The 19871-nt window shown below is 39.9% G+C and overlaps 1 protein-coding gene across 2 annotated transcripts in view; it reads left to right on the forward strand.

Moving 5' to 3' along the window:
* Positions 1-19871, forward strand: part of Cubn (cubilin) — a 209521-nt gene that overhangs the window by 123689 nt on the left and 65961 nt on the right. For both annotated transcript variants that reach the window (XM_021648484.1, XM_021648485.1), the window contains exons 34-43: positions 1019-1129; positions 2649-2777; positions 3635-3767; positions 8092-8297; positions 9131-9315; positions 10522-10714; positions 11010-11207; positions 15537-15683; positions 17531-17721; positions 17857-18040. In XM_021648484.1, the coding sequence (XP_021504159.1) occupies positions 1019-1129; positions 2649-2777; positions 3635-3767; positions 8092-8297; positions 9131-9315; positions 10522-10714; positions 11010-11207; positions 15537-15683; positions 17531-17721; positions 17857-18040 (1677 nt within the window). The remainder of the gene's footprint in view (positions 1-1018; positions 1130-2648; positions 2778-3634; positions 3768-8091; positions 8298-9130; positions 9316-10521; positions 10715-11009; positions 11208-15536; positions 15684-17530; positions 17722-17856; positions 18041-19871) is intronic.

Here is a 19871-nt window from a genome sequence, read left to right on the forward strand (position 1 = left end):
CATTTGAACCCTGCCCTCCTTAAAGGTTTCCAGAAACCTTTTGGTGATTTAAGACCCAATGTGGGAAAGCCATTAAGCTCTTTTCTCTGCTCTCTCATTAATGACCTCATGAAAATAGGACGGTCACTTAGCCTAACCAGGTCCTAGCACAAAAGAATTTGCGAAAGGTCTGGGCTTTAACGCGATCCAATGGTTCCACAAGTTGATAGTATTGTCACCATGCATGGGATATGGGAGCTGGTGATGTAATCCTTAGCATTTTCGGATGGAGAGGGCGGAGCCCCAATAGGGCAGAGATAAGGAAGCCCCCTGCACTGAGCCCAGCAGTTTTGTGCCTACTGATTATTTTCTAAAGAGCTGTAAAAACATCCAGATGAAAGATCTCACGGCAAGGCCAGCAGCAGGAACAGATCCCATTCTGAAGATTAGGGACACTGTAAAGGACAACAAAAGGAAAACGTAACTCAGGCATGGGCTGTGATTCAAAGCTTTGTTGATGAAGGATTTGAAAGCTGTAGGGGACTACTTTTGACCCTTAAGTAAGCTTGAGTGTGCTAGGAGGCATATCCAGTGGAGAAAGCCTGCTCACTACCAGTGCATGTAAGGGATTAGAATTGAAGAAAACTCATCCGTGGAAGAAAATGCTTATGAGAGAACACAACAATGGCCGACAAAACAAAACAAAACAAGCCCAAAATTATATTTTCCAATAAGACATTTCCCAAAGTTCCTGAGATGAACCTATCCAAGAGTCTTGATTTACCATTGCTGGCATTTTGGATTCTACAGGCATTTTCAAAAGCATTGATTCTGTTACTATTCAAAGGAAGCCCTTTAGCATGAAGATGAGCCCTTAGCGCTGTTTATTCACCCAACCTCTGTGCAAAGCTGCCAAATTCCTTGCTTCCCTGCTGGAAACCCCTCATCTGACAGTACCAGAGGCAAAAATCTCTCTGTTCTGCTTGCTAGTATTTTATTAAATAACCAATCCTCCTTCTCTCTCTTTTTTTTCCCACAGTCAATCATATTACTCTCTCCTTTATGCACTTTCAACTTCAAAGCAACATAAATTGCACACAGGACTTTGTAGAAATTTTGGATGGCAAGGACCATGATGCACCTGTTCGAGGTACCAGAGACTCAGTCACTTATCTGTAGTCTTGTCATATAGTATGGTATATGTTGTGTGTGTATGTGTGTCATTGTGTGTGTGTGTGTGTGTGGGTTTGACATTCAAGATTACATTGTTTCCAGTAAGCATGGAGAGCTTCATAAGCCATAAGAATTACCAGAGGGTATGAAAGCAGATTAATGTGAAGCTCATGAAACTCAACTGACTTATGCTCAAAAATATAGTTTGTGTATTTTAATTTGTTTCTAACATGCAAGTTTCAGATTCTAAATTACAAGCTGAAGCAGTAATGAAACAAAAACTATTTCAGCATTAGACAGAATTCTTTCAGAAATTTCTGGTCAACATTTAAAAATATTTTTTATATTTCACTGGAAATATTTATTTTGTCTCCAGTGGAAGAAAAACATTTCAAAATTAATTAATAGATTTAGTTAAAAGTCCACTAGTTCAGCCAGGCTCAGTGGCACACACCTGTACTTCCAGCACTCAGGAAGACAGAGGTAGGTGGATCTCTATGAGTTTAAGTCCAGACGAGTCTACAGAGTGAGTCCAGGACAGCCAAGGCCGTGCAGAGAAACCTTGTCTCAATACCCTTCCTCCCAAAAAAAGTCCACCAGTTTTTGTGCTAGTCATCCCAATAAAGTCAAACTGTGTGCAGCAATGCCAGTGGTCAGACAAAATAACCTCAGGTGCACCAAGCTTTCTCCATGAGCCTCTGCCATGGAGTGTCTTCATGGCAGAGGACAAGCTCTGACGTAGGAGACTGTTTTCCTCACTGCTTATTCCTGTGCCCAGAATGGAGCCCGAGAGAATGTTGGGCAAAGAGCTCCAGGCACATCTATGATTGTATAGTCTGAGATATTTATCCATTCACCTTGGACCAAAGACAAGGATATGTTATATAACACACACTCTTACCCAGCTACTTCCTGTGGAGGACTGTTTTAAGTACTTTATGAGTGGCAACACAGTCTTTATATCCTTATGACATAGATTTAAGTATTTCCAATATATTACTGCCTTTGTATGGAGAAACTGAGTCATAAAGCACCCAAGTTCCTTGTCTCAGGTTACATAGCTAGTAAATGGCAAGCCAGGCATTGAATCCATGCAACCTGATCCATCATCTGCTCTACTCTTCCCTGTGATAACGTGCTGAGGCTCTGAATGCATTATTGTTTGGTCCCTACCAGGTTGGAAATTTTTTCTTGAGTTACATTTGGAGTCTGGTCACATCAGGTTTTCCTCTGTCCTCTACTGTTTCTTTTTTTTTGTTTTGTTTTGTTTTGGTTGGTTGGGTTTTGTTTGTTTGTTTGTTTTGTTTTAAATCGGATTTATAAATCATCCCGGCTCTGCCTGTATTTGGAGTTCATCTTTAATGGTCAGACATTGTCTCAAGTACAACTCTGATGTAAGTGGTTCTCACTGTGATTTCTTGTATGTGCCTGGTAAAGATATGTGTGGGCCTTGCCATGCCATTACTCACCTCCTTGTCATTCTTTTCATCCTTTAGGCCGTTATTGTGGTACCTCCCTGCCTCAACCCATCAGATCATTTGGCAGTGCCCTGACAGTGAGGTTTGTCTCTGATTCTGTAGGCAATTTTGATGGTTTTCAGGCCACCTATTCTGCATCAGTATCGGGTAAGTAAGAGGTGTTAAAGGGGTTAGCAGGCCTGTGATGGAAATCTTTGGTTTGTTATTTGGGACTCTTTTCATTTAAAGTTGGGAGCTAGTTTCCTGAAAATTTCCCTGTGCCTTCTTTATAATTTAATGTTGTGTAAATTCCAACAACCAGGAGGTCTAGAAGTGAGGGGCATTGGCTGTAAACCTGGCTGTCTCTTAGCTAAACCTTATCATCTTGGAGACCTGTTCTCTAATGTCACAGCATTGTATTTTCTAAGGTGCTCCATGACTGCCAGTTTGATGGAAACCCATATGATGCACAGCCTCATGGTTATTCTTCTGAGCTTGGTCTCCTGAGCTGGGTGGTGGGGTAGTGACAAGTCCACTGTGCCATGAGACACATGGGCAGGAAACGAAAGAAGTGACATCCAGCACTGCAGTTCTGGCCAGGAGGGTCTGTGACAGCCAAAGTGCAGAAAGGTGAAGAATGGTGTGATTCAGCTCTCTCCTCAGAAGGAAAAGCTGGAGGGTTGCCTTTCCATGGCAGCCAAGGAAAACTATCTTCTCTTCTAGGACAGGACTGAAGATTATCCTTGCCATTAAAAAAGAAGAACCTTTTATTACCTAAAGTTCTAGTCACATGGAGAAAGGCTTTAGAAAAGGGTCCCATCTGGTCCACCATACTATGGAGTTGTTGGTTTTCAGTATCCTCACTCTGTTGCTGTATGTGACATGTATCTCTTCTTAATGTGCAATGGAAGGCTTTGTCCTTCTTTGCAGATGGTGGCTCTAAAGCCCTTCCTCTTATATCTTGTGGTGTCTTTCATTTAGCCTTTGCTCTGAAACTTCCTTTTTATTTATTTTTTGCCTTCCAGCTTGTGGTGGAACTCTCCACATGGCTGATGGCATCTTCAACAGCCCTAGCTACCCAGCTGAATATCAACCTAATGTGGAATGTGTCTGGAACATTGTCAGCTCCCCTGGCAACAAGCTGCAGCTATCCTTTCTGTAAGTCCTTTAGAGGGTGTGTTGTCTGAGCATGGGTGAGTCTGCAGAGAGAAAGCACTGTTACTGACAGAATGGGTTGACCAGCTGCCTATGTTCAAGCCATTACCAGAGAGACCACCCGGACCTTAGGAAGACTTTCACCAGTTTTGTTTGTTTGTTTCATTCATAGCTTGAGTTGTATAAAGTATTAAGAATCTCTCAACAATATTCTTTCTTCCAACAGAAGGAAGAGGGGATAAAGAGAGAGAGAGAGACAGACAGACAGACAGACAGACAGAGAGAGCCTGCCTTTATTTGGCCTTCTTTACCCTATTCCAACCCATCTTTTCTTTTCTATCAGAGAAATGATCTTGGGATGTTTTTTTGTTTTGTTTTGCTTTAGTTTTTCAAATTAGAAGTTGATTTGTAAAACTGCTTTCAAGCTTCTCATTGAATCTTAATACTTTTGCAACATAGGTTGTAGATTTGGAGGGAATGGGAGATGTTGCACATTTCAGCTGGACCTTGGTTGAACTAAATTGCAGTAGAGTAGAATTAAGTGTAAAGAGGACTTGGTATGTAGAATGGGATTATCCCATTCCTCAGTGGAGAGGTTCCAACGGCCAGCCATATTAATAATGGGTACTTAAGAAACATTTACTGGCGGCCAGGTGTGATGGTGCATACTTTTAATCCCAGCACTCCTCGGCAGAGGCAGGAGGGTCACTTTGAGTCTGAGGCTGGCCTGGTCTATATAACATGCTCCAGGATAGCTAGGACTACATAAAGAGACCCTGGGGGTTTTGTTGTTGTTTGCTTTTTAAAAACAAAATAACTAAATAGATAAATAATTAACAAATATTTACTTCAGATGTGTTAACATTTAAGTTACCATTTTGAGTTCAAAGTCATGTGCCATGTGCATGGTATTGGGGTTGGAATCATTCTCAGGCACTGTTGTTGTTCCTCACATGTTCTCGGTGTATAGGCCACAGTGACCTAAAGCTTGTGACCTTCATACCTCACCTTGCCTTGCAGGGATAACAGGCACACATGGCAATGTCTGGCTGTTAAGTGCCATATTGAGAGAAGAGCTTTGTTGGCTGGCTCTTCCTTATAGATACTCCCATCTGTCCAACAAGAACTGATTAAAAATGAGACAGCTGATTTCAAATGAGACAAGTTCAAACTGACTTCAAATGAGACAGCTCAAACATTTCAAGTTGCTTTCTTTAACCCACCAGTCAGATCAGGCCTCCTCAGGGTGCAAGTGACATTGTGCTAAGCAAAGATACTCTTCCTATACACGAGAGGCAATGCAAGCTTAAACTGCCATGTGGAAAGGTTGGCAGTTGTCTTTTTATTTTCACTGAGATCATGACATTTCTTATGTAATAAGAAATTATACAAATAGGCATATGATAATCTCTCCATGATGTGTGTTTCTGTTGGCCAAATAATTGTCAGTACTCAGAGCACACAGAGGAAATGTGCTCCTTTCCTGGGGATGCCTTCCAGATGGTGATGAGAGAAGTGCTCTCCTATCTTAGTGATGAAGTTCAAGGGCCTCCATATGGCTTGCTTTACCTCACAACTTGTCGAGTACATGAACCTCTGTTTCAGTCTCTTCCCTCCTGCCTCTACCGCATTTATGTTGTTCACCCGTCTGGCGTTCAGTGACGCCAGGAACTAGGTTAGGCACTGGCGGCATTTACACACAGGCTCTTGACAAATCCATTGATAAATCAACTTCAAGACGCTACTGAATGGAAACCTCAAAAGATGCATTTCATTCTTAGAGGGACAACAATACACATGATTAAAAATATTAATTTCTAAAATGCATAACCCAAGGCCATGATACAGCAGTGTTCAGTGAAGGCTGTCCCTTTCATTCTTTGAAATGTCACAGAATCTTCTGTAGTGCTTCAGGAACAAGCTTTCATGGCCCACACTAGACTAGAGCATAGCTGCTTATCGTGGTTGTCAACTTGACACACGTGGGAAGAGGGAACTTCAAGGGACAGATAGCCTGTGGGCATGTCTATAGGGCATTGCTAATTAATGTGGGCAGGCCCAGCCCAGTGTGGCCTGAACTCTAAAAGAAAGGCAGCTGAATGTAAGCCTGGGCGTAAGTCTGTAAGCAGTGTTCCTTCCTGGACTTGGCTTCAGTTCTTGTCTCCAGGTTCTTATGGAGAGCCCCTGCCCAGGCAGTTCCATGAGGGACTGTAACCTATAAGCCAAATAAACTCTTTCCTTCTCAAGTTAGCAGAAAGCAGACAAGGACAGAAGTAGTGCCATTTTTTCCACCAGCTGACAGACATTAAGTCCTAATTACTGAATAGAACATTCTTGGAGACTCGGTTGTTTCCTTGCTCACCTATATGGTATTTCTTTGACCCATTTGTGTTACTTGCTTGAGTTTTACTGTTGAAGAGGCTTTTGTGGAATGCAAATTGCTTATGCTGTGTGTTAATGATAATGAGAAAGCCTTCCTGGCAAGGGCGATGAGCTATTTTTGCCCTGATCTAAACACGTCCAGATGTGCACTAGAACTCTTCCCTGGGGTGTGTGAGAAGCATATGAACCACATCAAATTCTAAAACACAAGGTTTAGATTATGGATGCTGTGGTGACGATGAACAGGGAGAAGAAAATGGATAAATTATGGTTGAATTTGTAATGAAAAAGAGGGAGAAATAAAACCTCTTTATTCTGTAAAACAGATATTAAAGGAAACAACAGCAATTGTACTTCATGCCAGCAGAGGGATTTGAGGAAATGATTGGTTCTGGTAGCAGAGTAGAAAAGAGATAATGAGAAACAGAAAATGTATTATTTTTGTTACACATTATATTTTTACTGACAGATCTTAGCCAAAGGGTAGATTAGGTTATAAAATAGATCAGTCTAAAACACAGACTTCCAAGAGTAAAGCTTTCATAAGAAGTTTGGTTTGACTTTTATAAGTATCTCCACTGTAATATCTCACGGGGAGCTTTTCCTGCTATTCATATCTGGAAGACAGTTTGATAGTTAGGAAAGACCTTGACTATACAATCTTCCAGATCATTGGTCAGAATTTTTATGAGCATTCAGATCACATGAGTTTTATTTCACATCCTGATTCAGTTGCCATTTGGAGCTAGATTATCCTCCCCCACAAATTACATAATTATCTGTTTTTACTGAAAAAAATATTTTCATACAATGTATTCTGATTATGGTTCCCCCACCCCCAGCTTCTTCCAGGTCATCCCCACTTTCCCACCCACCCAAATCCACACCTTTTTCTCTCATTAGAATATAGTTACCTAAAATAATAATTATTATAAAATGAAATGATATAAAATAAAAACAAACAAACCAGAATAGAACAAAACAAAACAACAAAAAGCCAATGGAAAAGAGTCACAGAATCTGGGATACACACATTCACACACACAGAAAACCCATAATAACAAAATTAGAAACTATAATATATCAACAAAAAACCTGTAAGGAAAAGGGGGTAAATGCCGAGACAGAGCATATGGGGTCCATATTCTTTATTCAAAAGAGCTTTGATCCACATCAAAGCTGTGGGTTGCTTGGTCACACTTCAGTAAAATGCTTTCAGGGCAAGTCCATGGATTCACCTTCTGAGATAAGAGAAGGTTCACCTCTCTTATCTCAGAAGCAGAATGAAACAAGTGTGCCCTATTTCACATTGGGGATAACATTAAGTGTAGTAAAATTGAGCCTGAATTGTACTGTTTATCTTATAGGTAGCACTGTTTTGCTTTTGCTTGTCTCAAAGTTCTAAGTCTGTTCTGTTGTAGGAGTTTATATTTCATATATTTGAACACATACATGAAAAATGTTAAATTAATTTCAGCATATAAAGCAAGAAATTGAGTTTCTTTCTCTTTTTAAAATTTTTTATTACAACTTATTGACTTTATATCCCATCTGTAACCCCTTCCCCAGTCCACTGATGAAGGAGGTTTTTCTCCCCTTCCATCTGACCCTAGTCTATCAGGTCTCATCAGGACTGTCTGTACTGAATTCCTTTGCCCCCCCCCCAACACACACACACACAGGGAGAGGTGATCAAAGAGCCAGCCACTAAGTTTATGTCAGAGACAGCTCGTGCTTCCCTTACTAGGGAACCCACTTGGAGACTGAGCTGCCATGGGCTACAGGATGTACAATTATTGTAGCAACATTTTCAGTGTTGAGCTGCTTTGGCCCATGGGGACCACTCAAGGGATTTGGATTCCCTGGAGCTAGAATCAGGATACTCTCATATTTATTCTATCAATTTGCCTTGTAAATGTTTGTTGTTTGTTTGTTTCCAAACTAGATCCTTCCAGTTGGAGAATTCGATAAACTGTTACAAGGATTTTGTGGAAATCCGAGAAGGAAATGCCACAGGCCACTTACTGGGACGATACTGTGGAAACTTCCTCCCTTCCAATTATTCTTCTATCAAGGGACATAGTCTGTGGATCAAATTTGTCTCTGATGGCTCAGGCAGTGGCATGGGCTTCCAGGCCAGGTTCAATAATAGTAAGATGGTTTGTTTTTATAATGGCTCCCAGAATGCGTTCTACAAACAAGGAATGATGATAAAAGTTTCAGTAATGTATTAAGAATAATCCTACATTCTGCCTTCTTTTCCAAGATTGAAAAAAAAATGTACCATAAAAAAAGAATTTATGGGTGGCTAACTCACAGAAAAGGGAAGTGTACTCACTTTGAGTGTTTTTTTAGGCTCCAATTTTCACCTGCTGTTAATGTTTATGATACTGTGCAAATGAGCCTTTTAATATAGTTTAGGCAGATAAAGTTCTATCAAACATGTTTTATTTGGTCTTTCAAATACATTCTTCAAATTTAGACCTTTAGAATTATTTAAAGCTTGGCTTAAGCATTCAGATAAAACCTGGGTTATTCTAATATAGATAACATATTTAGTTTATTCTTTAACAGGTTTTTCCATGATTGGCAATTCTATGTGTTGATTCTCATGTAGAATTTTTTAAAATCTTCTGTTTCATAAAACAAAGCAAAATTAAGAATAAGATGTGATATGGCCCCCCCTAAACCTACAGTCCCCTGGTGTCTGGGAAATGCTTTTCACATGGGGAGTTGTCCCTGTTTTCACACCCTGCAGCCTTCTAAGGAGACAGAATTCCATTCAAGAGCCATCCTTCTCTGGGAGCTAATAGCCTAGAAACCCAAAAGGGAAGCAGTATTTCTTTCAGTGGTCGGAAAAGAAATCCCAGTCAATTAAAAGCTCACCCTTTCTAACAGTCTTGCCCTTTGTTTTTGTTCTTGTTTCATTTAATTAAAGAAAAATTCTAAATAGGTCTGATTTATAATTCTGTTTTCCCTCCTAGTATTTGGCAATGATAATATTGTTGGAACTCATGGGAAAATTGCATCTCCCTTGTGGCCTGGAAATTATCCCTACCACTCCAATTACAAATGGATAGTAAACGTGAATTCCTCTCAAATTATCCATGGCAGAATCTTGGAGATGGACATAGAATTGACATCAAACTGCTATTATGACAAATTACAGGTGACTTTCTTTTGTGAGGGAGATGTTTATACATTTTGATGTCCACTATTGGCAAAAATAAGCCCAAATTCATACCTATTCAAATAAGTAGAGAATATATGTAATGGTCCTACCACATCATAACTGTTGCCTCATCTCTGCAAAAGTAATTCTTCTATTATAGTCATTATTCTTTATTCCACATCAAGTGAGTTTTAAGCATTATCATAATTTCCTTACTGACTTAGTATAAGCATGCCTAGATGCCCTGCTTTTGTGTTTATTCAATCTTCTATCTTGTTATCCTATTTCCTCTTTTATTTACTTGTCTTTCTTTGCTGTTTTTCTTGAGGCAAGGTAGGCTTTTATTAAGAGATGCCATTACTCTAGATGGAAGCCGCAGTGTTGGGTTGGACAGAGAGAGAGGAAGGGGGTCATAGTATAGACTCCAGTTCAACATACTTGCCAAGAGAGAAAGTCATGTGTTTGTTCTAATATTTGAGCTTTAAAACCTGAAAGGGTGATATATAAATAAAAAATACAAATGGAGACATCATGGTGGCCTTTGCCATTCATACATTGGCTACTCCGTGAATTCCTGAAAATGCTATCATATTTCTGAAGGCCACAGTCAAATCACTCTTCTTGGAATCTCAGTGCTCAAAGTAGAAACCAATGACTGATGACATGGTTCCCAATAGGTGTGGAAGTAATTGTTACATAATTTGAAAGAAATAAGCTTAATAGAGAATATTATGATAATTACAATGAAATTATTTACAATTGCTTGAAAACTATCATAAAATATGTCTCTAAATATGTAAGGCAGATGGGAGAGATTCACTAAGTATTTTGAATGTACAGAGCCCGGTCAGCTGTGGTTCTTCCCTTGTTATTAACTCTTTTTTTTCTCCTAGAGTTTGAATCTCTTTACAATAGATGGTACTTTTCCACCCACAGGTTTGACTATAAGCTGCTGAATAAGCTATAGCCCACAAGCATGTTGTTTAGGATAATTCTGCAACAAAGCTATATGGAACACCTTAAATTATTTATAAAATATTTAATGTGAATTTCTGTTTTAAAGGAAATAAAGTATTTTCTTGATAGTGTTTATATTTTGATAAGATCATAAAAATACAAACCATCCTTTAGAATTCTCTTTTAGTGAAGAAAGTAGATGTACGTGCCTAGTGACAGTGTTTTATTGTGCTTTCTTATCTGCAGATTTATGATGGGTTTGACACTCATTCCCGCCTGCTTGGCACTTACTGTGGTACCCAGCTGGAATCCTTTAGCTCCAGTAGGAACTCACTGACATTCCACTTTTCTTCAGACTCTACCATCTCAGGGAAGGGATTCCTTCTGGAGTGGTTTGCAATAGATGTTTCTAATGGAACTGTTCCTGCCATTGCTACAGGTGTGTTTGGTAATGCATTGGCGTCTTTCTAGCACCAGTGGTGTGTGAGTATGTGTGTCTGTGTGTGTGTGTATACACTCAGTGCCCATACAGGCCAGAAGAGAGATTAGGTTTCCTGGAGATGGTGTTTGAAGTGGTTGTGAGCTGCCTGACATAGGTACTGGGAATGTAACTCAGGACTTCTGGATGAGAAGGAAGTGCTTTTAACTATGTATTATCTCTCAGGCCCAGAGCACAGCCATTTTGAAGCACTCCCTGGACAAGATGCTTAAAGATGCTGCTTTTCCTTCTATAGGTGCTTGTGGAGGGTATATGATGACAGGAGATGCTCCTGGCTTTTTTTTCTCCCCGGGCTGGCCTGGGCAGTACGGTAATAGTGCTGACTGTACATGGATCATTTATGCTCCTGATTCTACTGTGGAACTCAACATTCTCTCCATGGACATTGAATTTCAGCTTAACTGTTCCTATGACAAGCTCATCATAAGAGATGGTAAGAAACACTGTAGACATCACTGTTTAAACTCTGATACACGGTAACATTCAGTTGTCATTATTCTTTGTACTAGCTCCATACATTTTGTATAGAATTTCAAATATACTGTAACCAAAAAAGCCATCAAATAGAAGAAATAGCTACAATGTTTAGAGACTGTAAGGAGAGTACTATATTACCTATTACACAATGTCAGGGATAGGACATTCCACAGAGAAAACAAAGGGCCTTTGAGGGGTATAAGTAGGAGATACAGTTTATATTTCCACGCTGTGCTAAAACTTTTTTGACACAATAAAAATAGACATTGACATTTGTACCCATGGTTTTAAGATCCAAGTGAAAAACCAAACAGTATCAAAGACAGGTAGTATATCCATTTTTCATCATCCCCTGAATCAATGTTTAGAACAGATAGATTTGAGAATGTTGTAGTTTTGCTATACAATAATGAAGGGGCATGAATAATGAGACTGTACAATATACAGACTGTACAATATACAATATACAATTGCCCTTCGCACTTTGGACAGGCTAAGTACAAAAGGACATTAGAGAAGCCACACCCTCTATATCAGTGTTTCTCAATGACTCCGAGAACAGCAATGGTCAGCATCACCTGGAAACTTGCTGGAAATGGAGATTGTCAATATAAGCAAAGATGTTTGACTGCACTCAAGAAATTGCTTTCTTAGATTCTTATCTCTACAAAACCTCCCAGTGAGAAGCATCGCTTGGTGGAGAAGCATCTGCAGAGCCTGGGCACTAAGAAGCAATCAATCTTGCCAACATGATGCCATCATAGACCTTTTGTCCCGTGATCAATTGGCTTTTGACACATGATCACAATACCTCCTCTTTTCTGACATCAAGACATTCCTGTAGATAATAAATTTTATTTTTACAGTGTTATTCAGGGGATGCATGCTGGCACACACAATTCCGAGTGTTCACAGTCCAGCTGAAACCTTTTAGAAATCTTCAGGAGGGATCTGAATCAATGTAGTACCTTCCTTGGTCTTTAAAAATCACCATCTACTGAGTTGTCTTTTGTCCCTTCAGTAACTTGTCTTGGAAGCCTGGACTCTAAGGCATACTCCCTTTGTTCTGAATGAATTATAGAGGCTTGTTTTATCATTTGTGAAAGAGATGAATGCTGTTCCTGAGGGCTTTTCTCCCCCAGTGGCTTTTTATGAGTATCTGAGAAAGCAATAAATGTAAAATTCTAACAAAAGTCTGAGAATTTTGAAGATACAGAATATAGAATCCTTTAAACTTTACTTTTCTTAAGTAGACACTGCTGACATGTTTTATCCATTTTCTTGCTCATAGGACAAGTTGAAAGGGCTCAGAAATTGTGCTTTGTGCCAAAACAACGAAAGCATTTTAGATCAGTGGGGTAACAAGTGCATACACGCCCTTTTTATTCTCGACCATGAATAGATGGCTTATAGCTTCCTTCCTTCTTTATCTATTTATTTGATTGTTCAAATAAGCCTGTGTTGAGTGCCTCTGTCAGTTGTTAAGTGTTTGGGGTATTTTGCATTGTGTTAAAATCCTTTGAAATTAAGTTTTACTTCCTCATCATTTTATTTGGATTTTTTGTCCCACTAGTTATTTTTGCCTCTGATTAGTAGGCAGCTCTGGCACTCTGAAACAAATATATGAAGTTCATTGATCACAAAACAGTGACACTGATGTCATGTGCAAATTGGTGAATCATCACAGGTCCTTGGCACTTGGTCATAGGGCAGCTATGAGTATTCTCAAGCATCCCACGAAGTGGCAATCTTGGGAAAGAAGTCAAAGTCAGTCTCCCAGATAGAATTCCTTGTTATTGTTTAAAACAGAATCACTCTCTTCAGACAACACATAGAAAAGTTGATGTGCCGAACTTTCTGCCAAACAGGTTTCATAGAACTTTCCTGAGCACAGAGAAAGTATTTTGGAAAGAAAGGAAGAAAGGAATAAATGGAGGGAGAAAAAGAAGAACAGAGAGGGAGGAAGAAAATCATATCAGAAGTCAGTAGTTCTGAACTGGGATGTAGCTTGGGTGTTAGGATACTTGCCTATCATTCAGGTAGCCCTTGGCTCAATTCCCAATACCACATACACTTGAAATCCCAGCACTCAAGAAGTGGAGGTAGGTGGGTCAAAAGTTCCAGTACATTCTCTGCTACTTTGTGAGTTCAAGGTGAGCCTGGAATACTCAGGACCCTGTTTCAAAACCAAAAACAAATTAATCAGTAATTCCTCTTTGTAGTCCCATCATTTTGTAGATTAAGTTTGTGGTACCTAGACTTAATCTGCCAGGGTTACAGTCATTGTTGACTTCTGTGCCCTTAAATACGCTTCCCTTCTAAGACTCTTTTTCTAAGCATGACAATAATACCTACCCTACAGTGTTTTCATGAAATAAAAATTGGAAACCATGTGTAAGGTGCTTAAGATGGTTCATAGTAACAGTTCAATAAGTGTCAGGTTTTTATAATCTTAGTGACTGTTTCCACATCTCTGAGACAGTTGGGCCAGCCTGGGAAATCAACAAGCTAGACCTGATATTTATGGTTCCCAGACTTCCTGCCCCTGCAGAGATGGTACTGGGGACGAAAGCTGGCATGTTCAACCTTTGAAAGCTTATCAAAAATCCCTGGAATTAAGTTTGGAGACTAGAAAGATGAGTGAAGAATGCGCTATTTTATTGCTATTGAGTTATGTAACAAACGAATTAAACAAAGAATAATGTAGGGCTAAGTGTTGTTTCACCTAACAGCCAAGGGAGGTACTTAGAAAAATAAGTAAAAATTAATAGATAAAGCCTAGTCTTGCTGAGAAGTAAAACATGCATATGTATTGATATAAATGAACTAAAGCTTTGCAGCTTTTCTAATTATATGCCATAAAACATACTAGCTGAAATGTATAGCAAAATAGCATAATGAAGATGACAAGTGAAGAAATAAAGAAATGAATGTTGAATTATATAAAGCATGACTTTGCAGGGATGGAAAATAGCTATATCAATAAAGTGCTTTCTATGCAAATATAAGGACTTAAGTCCTCAGCAGCCATGGGAAAAAGCTGGGTGTAGTGGTATACACTGTAATTTAAGAGCTGAGGAAGCACAGACAGGTGGCTCGCTGAGCAGCCAGTGTGAACCTAAACTGGTGAGCCCCAAGTCACAGCGAAGAGACCTGGTCTGAAAAGACAAAGCGGATGGTCTTAGGAAGAATTCAGGAGGTGGTCTCTCCCACACATGTGTGCATGCCTGCATACCACACACTTACATAAGCTGTGAATACACACAAAGCAAATGGAAAGCACACGTGTGCCGAAGATGCTCTCCAAAGAATTATGTTCCAAGGTTTCTGAAAAAGTCTATGTTTATAACTGCCAGTGCTTTAATAATTACATGGAAAACAGAAACTGACTTGTCAGTATTTAAAATATATGTGTATGTATATAATATAATTGCTGGTAATGTACAAGAGCACATTTCCTCGGGTCTCAAATTCCCTCTCTCTCTTTTTTATAAGTTTTAAATCTGTCTTTTGAGGAAAGCAAATATTTTCCCAGCTGTGGTCCCTGAGTCTGCTAGAATTCCCTTTATGCCATGCAGCTCCTGGCTGAGACAGCTGACAGTTGGTTTGATGAAAACTTAAATACAAAGGAAGCAAAAGGAAAGGGGGCCACACTATGGCCTGACTTCCCTTTGTGTCTCTTCCTGGGGGCCACAGTTGCTGGAAATCTCTTTTCTCTTCTTTGATATAGCTATGGTCCTTTTACCACAAACCAAAGCAAAAATTTAAAAATTATCAAAAAAATCATTTCCGGGCTGAGGAAATGATTGGATAAAGCTTTCAGACCCTCTGGTGAATGGTTTCTGAACATGAGCCCAGCTCTGAGGTTGAGCCAGCCTTTCTGTCTCCCTCAGATATTTGACCTTCCGCCATCATAGTAGCTGAGATCAGAGCCTTTAACTGCCACTCACATAAACATGGTCCTTGATCCCTTTCCAGCCTGACGTCCTCTCTTTCTGAGTTTTAGTGCCAGGAAGAACTGGCAGCCATCTTTAGGAAGACAGGGAGAGTTGCCCCAAAGATTTTTATTGAAAGGGTTAAGAAGAGGGCAGGCAGAGCATGGCAAGCTGGAGCCGGAATGATGCAAAGCTGGCCGTCCCTCTTACCGAGAACACTATCAGCTATTCCTAGGAACTTAGGTGTTCTGAGGAAAATTTGTGAGTAGTTTTAGATGGGCTGCAAATGATGGTGGAGTGAATTCTTAAGATTATGTTTTCTGTACTGACATTTCCCTCCTTGACCACAGGAGACAATAACTTCAACCAGCCGCTGGCTGTCCTGTGTGGCAAAGATATTCCTGGGCCGATCCGGTCAACTGGAGAGTACATGCACATCCGCTTCATCTCAGATGCCAACGTCCCTCGAGCAGGCTTCAATGCCTCCTTTCACAAGAGTAATGTGGCCAAACGTTTGCCATTTAATCCCCTCCTCGTTCCTCCCACTCCCCTTTCCACTTCCTCCTTCTCCCCTTTCTTCCCCTCTCCTATTGACCTGCCTCTCAATTTTTTTCTGTCTTCTTTTATTTTAAAAGACTCTCTTTTCCCCTCTTCTTCCCTTCCCGCTCTTCTGCCTTCTATCCTCTCTCCTTCCCTCCCCTCCTCGTCCCCTTCTATCTGCTCTCTTTTCCACCCCATCCTCTCTCCTCCTCGCCTCTCCATCCCCCTCTTGTCTCCTCTTCTTTTTACTTTCTCTGTATTCACCCACCTCATTTTCTCATACTATTATACAAATTATAAAGACACAGGTATCTGTGATGTCATGATGGTAGGTACTAAGTTCTCACACAAACCAGAGTTTTCTAGTTGCACAAGAGTGTCTCTTGCACTCAGGTATCTGAATGGCACCTCTCATTTTTGTAAGGGGTGTGCTTATGGTAGACACAAGAAGAAGATCTTTAAAATAACTTTCATCCTAGCTAAGGGTTTGAACTGGAAGATAATACCCATAGTTCCCATCAAAGGAACTATACATACTTGCTGTCTCTAATTTAAGGAGTAACCAATAAATATACAACAGAACCGTCATGAAAGCCTTTGTTAAATTAATCCACTCTAGTGTGACAGAAAGAGACAATTGCAGTTGAAATAGAAATTTGATTAGCTAGAGAATGTGTGTAGTGAGATGCTCCAATGTGTTATATCATTGATATTTTTCAAAACCTGACAGCATGTGAAGTGTAGTGATAATTTTGAAAATAAGCTAGGTTGATATTAAAGAAATTGTCTATGGGATACTGAAAAAACAGTCATGTGTGCAAAACTTAATTTTAAGGTGGATTCTTAACCACATCCTAAAAGTAATCCAGTATTTCCTTTCCTGTTTACATGTAGCTTTTATAAAGAATGGAGCAGTCAAAGGAAAGTGATCTACCTTATACTCAGTGGAAGCAGGCTGTGCAGGGGTGAAGAGAGCAGACTTTAGAACTGGAACTAAAACTAATGTCTGCCTCTGCAATTTAACTTATATGAAGTTTCTGCATTTACTTGATAGCAGGCTGCCTAGTACCTGACAATCACAACTTAAGGCCTCCTTCTTCAGCCTCTTTTCTCAACTCCCAATGTCTAATATAGATATATCCCATCTCATTAGATAGATAAACAGACAAATAAATGACAGATAGATAGATAGATAATAGATACACAGATGATCCATAAAGCCTTTCCATTCCCACGCAGAATAAGTCCTCTGTGCTTCCATTTAGCCTCATCAAGCTACTTACTGAATTGCTTGTGCTACCTCATTCTGAATCCCATGAGGCTCCTCTTACCATATCAAGTCTTTATACTGTTTTCTGGTTTGCTATGTTTTTCTTCTCCAAGCTCATCCAGTTTGACTCCGTTTTCTTTTCAAGTCTCTGCTCAGTTGTTACGTCTCTAAATTCCCCAACAGCAGAGTATGTCTCTCCCTTACCCCTTCATTTTTCTTGATTGGACTTACTGCTTTTTCACATAGTAGACAATTGTTTTTTACCATGTCTTCTGCCTCTGTAAAGTGAGCTTTTGTGAAAGTAAGTGATCTTTACTCTGTGGCTCAGATCTTAACCCCAACACTGAGTGTCCAACAGTGTGTGCCCTTTTAATGATTGTGCCTCAAATCATTTCTTGATCCCAATTAATTTCAAATTTCTCATCTGTTGCTCACATTTAGAAAATCCTCAATGGGGAGGGTGGGGGGCAAAAAATATAAAAACCTCATTGTCAATATTATCTAAATAACCTACTTTTCTTTCTTCTTGCGAAGGCTGTGGTGGCTATTTGCATGCAGACAGAGGGACTATCACATCCCCCAAGTACCCAGATACCTACATTCCTAATCTCAACTGTTCCTGGCACATTCGGGTCCAGAGTGGTCTGACCATTGCCGCCCATTTTGAGCAGCCTTTCCAGATTCAAAATAGAGATGCTTCATGCAGCCAAGGGGATTACCTGGTGGTAGGTCATGCTCGTTACGCTTTGTAGCCATGCTCTCTGCAGACTTAAATCTAACCATTTTAGTATGCAAACTGAAAGGCTTCTTATCCTCTTTTGCAATATAAAGGTTGTTGTGCACCTTTAATATCTTTCCAGGTAAGAAATGGGCCGGATAACCGTTCTCCACCCTTGGGACCTCCTGGAGGAAATGGTCGCTTCTGTGGAGTTTATACTCCATCAACTCTGTTCACCTCAGACAATGAAATGTTTGTCCAGTTCATTTCTGATAATAGTAATGGTGGACAAGGATTTAAGATCAGATATGAGGCAAAAAGTGTAGGTAAGTATTTCCCTTAGAATTCTGTATTTTTCCTGCAATTGCTTGGTTTTTGTTGAGATGGATTCTAGGGGGAAAAAATTCAAAGTTTTCTGAGGTAAAAGCCATCCATAGTGTTAAGAACAGCTGTCTATGATTGATCTAGGACTTAGAGCATGCTTTGCACACTAACTACTCAGCATGATGCTTTACAGGTAAGTAAAATGAGGTTTTGAATTTTCCAGGTTATTGTTCGTATGGTTTTTTTCCAGTTACTGGTGAAAGTGAATTCTCCGTGTGTAAAAAATGAGCTGATCTTAAAGGGCCTTGAAATTCTTTAGCTCTTTCCATGATGAGATGTCTATCTCAAGCCTAGTTACGGTAGCATGGTAGGACCAAGCTCTCCCTCCTTCATCGTCACTTGCGTTCTTCCATTACAGTGAACACTAACCTATGATTCTTTTGTTACTTTCTTGGTTATTACTCATGTATTACTATATTGCAGCAGCAATCTTTATGTAATTACTCTTAATTATGTTTAATTATAATTGTATTTAATTTTACTGTAATGGTTTTGATTTTTTTGCCATTTACTTTTTAGTACCTTTTAACTAAATGTCAGTGGAGTATAAATAGCAAAACCAAGTCTCCACGTGTCCTCCAAATTCAATGTCAGGAATGATTATGTGATCTTAATTCCAGATTCTCGAATACTCTTCAAAAAGTATGTTGATCATAGTAAAACCATGGGATTTTGTTGTTGTTGTTGCTATTTCTACTGCTTACGTTGTTTGAAATAGGGTCTCTTACAGCCCAAGGTAGCCTAGAATTCACTCTGTAAGCTGAAGGTGGCCTTGAATCCCTGATCTTCTTGCCTTGACATCCCAAATGCTAGAATTATGAGCATGTGCCACCATGCCTAACTGAAACCATGGGTTTTATTATACATTATCTGAAATGTGAGAGAATTCAGAATGTCAGCGTTATTTCTTCATTGGGGAAAAGAAAAGGAAACAAAAATCTGTATTAATCACCCTGGCCCCAAACCATTTAATGTCTTGATCAAGGCCCAAGATGAGCAATGGATTCAGTTGCCTCCTAGTGCACTAAGGCAGTGTCAGTAAGGAGGCAGAAAAGAGGCCATGTTCAAAGATGTTATAAGTAAGGAATTGAGTGCATTTCCAGGTCACTTGGAGGTGGAAGTGGAGAGACAGGATGAAGGAGCATGAGTAACAGCTAGGTGAGAACAGAGTGCTAGACTGACACATGCTCATCCTGAAATGCCTGAATTATGTCCCTTAAAGGTGTCTAGTAGACACAGAGGTGAGCAGAGAGATCGAGCTGGGATGATAAAGTATGGGAATGATCTATGGACTATGGTTTAAACCAAATGCTATGAGGCAACCAAGGGGTTCTTTAGAATGAAAATATGGAAGACCTCGCAGAAAGATTCCTGGGGCTCTCTGGCACTGTGGGGAAGCCCTCTGGCAGGAGGCACAGGATGGCCTGAGGAGGAATGCTGCCACAAGTGAACTAGGGTTTGATGTCTGAGCAGCTGAGGGGTATGGACGGAAAGAAGGAAGGTGTAGGTCTTCACGTTAGCTGTAATAGGTTTCAAATAATTATAAAAAAGACATCTCTGGGTATAGAACTTGTAGGAGAATGAGGGATTCCCAGGACTACATGGAGTTCTCACTGAAACATACCATGTATCATCTGAGAATCCTGTCAACTTTTAATCCCTCATTTGTCACTATTCAGAATAAATTCATTCATAACTGTCACCTCTTCCCATGACAGTCCTGTATCTCTGGATCATGAACTCTCCCCATCTGTTCCCTTTGGATGAATGTTG

The sequence above is a fragment of the Meriones unguiculatus genome, chromosome 19 (assembly GCF_030254825.1).
Source record: "Meriones unguiculatus strain TT.TT164.6M chromosome 19, Bangor_MerUng_6.1, whole genome shotgun sequence".
NCBI classification, from domain to species: Eukaryota; Metazoa; Chordata; class Mammalia; order Rodentia; family Muridae; genus Meriones; species Meriones unguiculatus.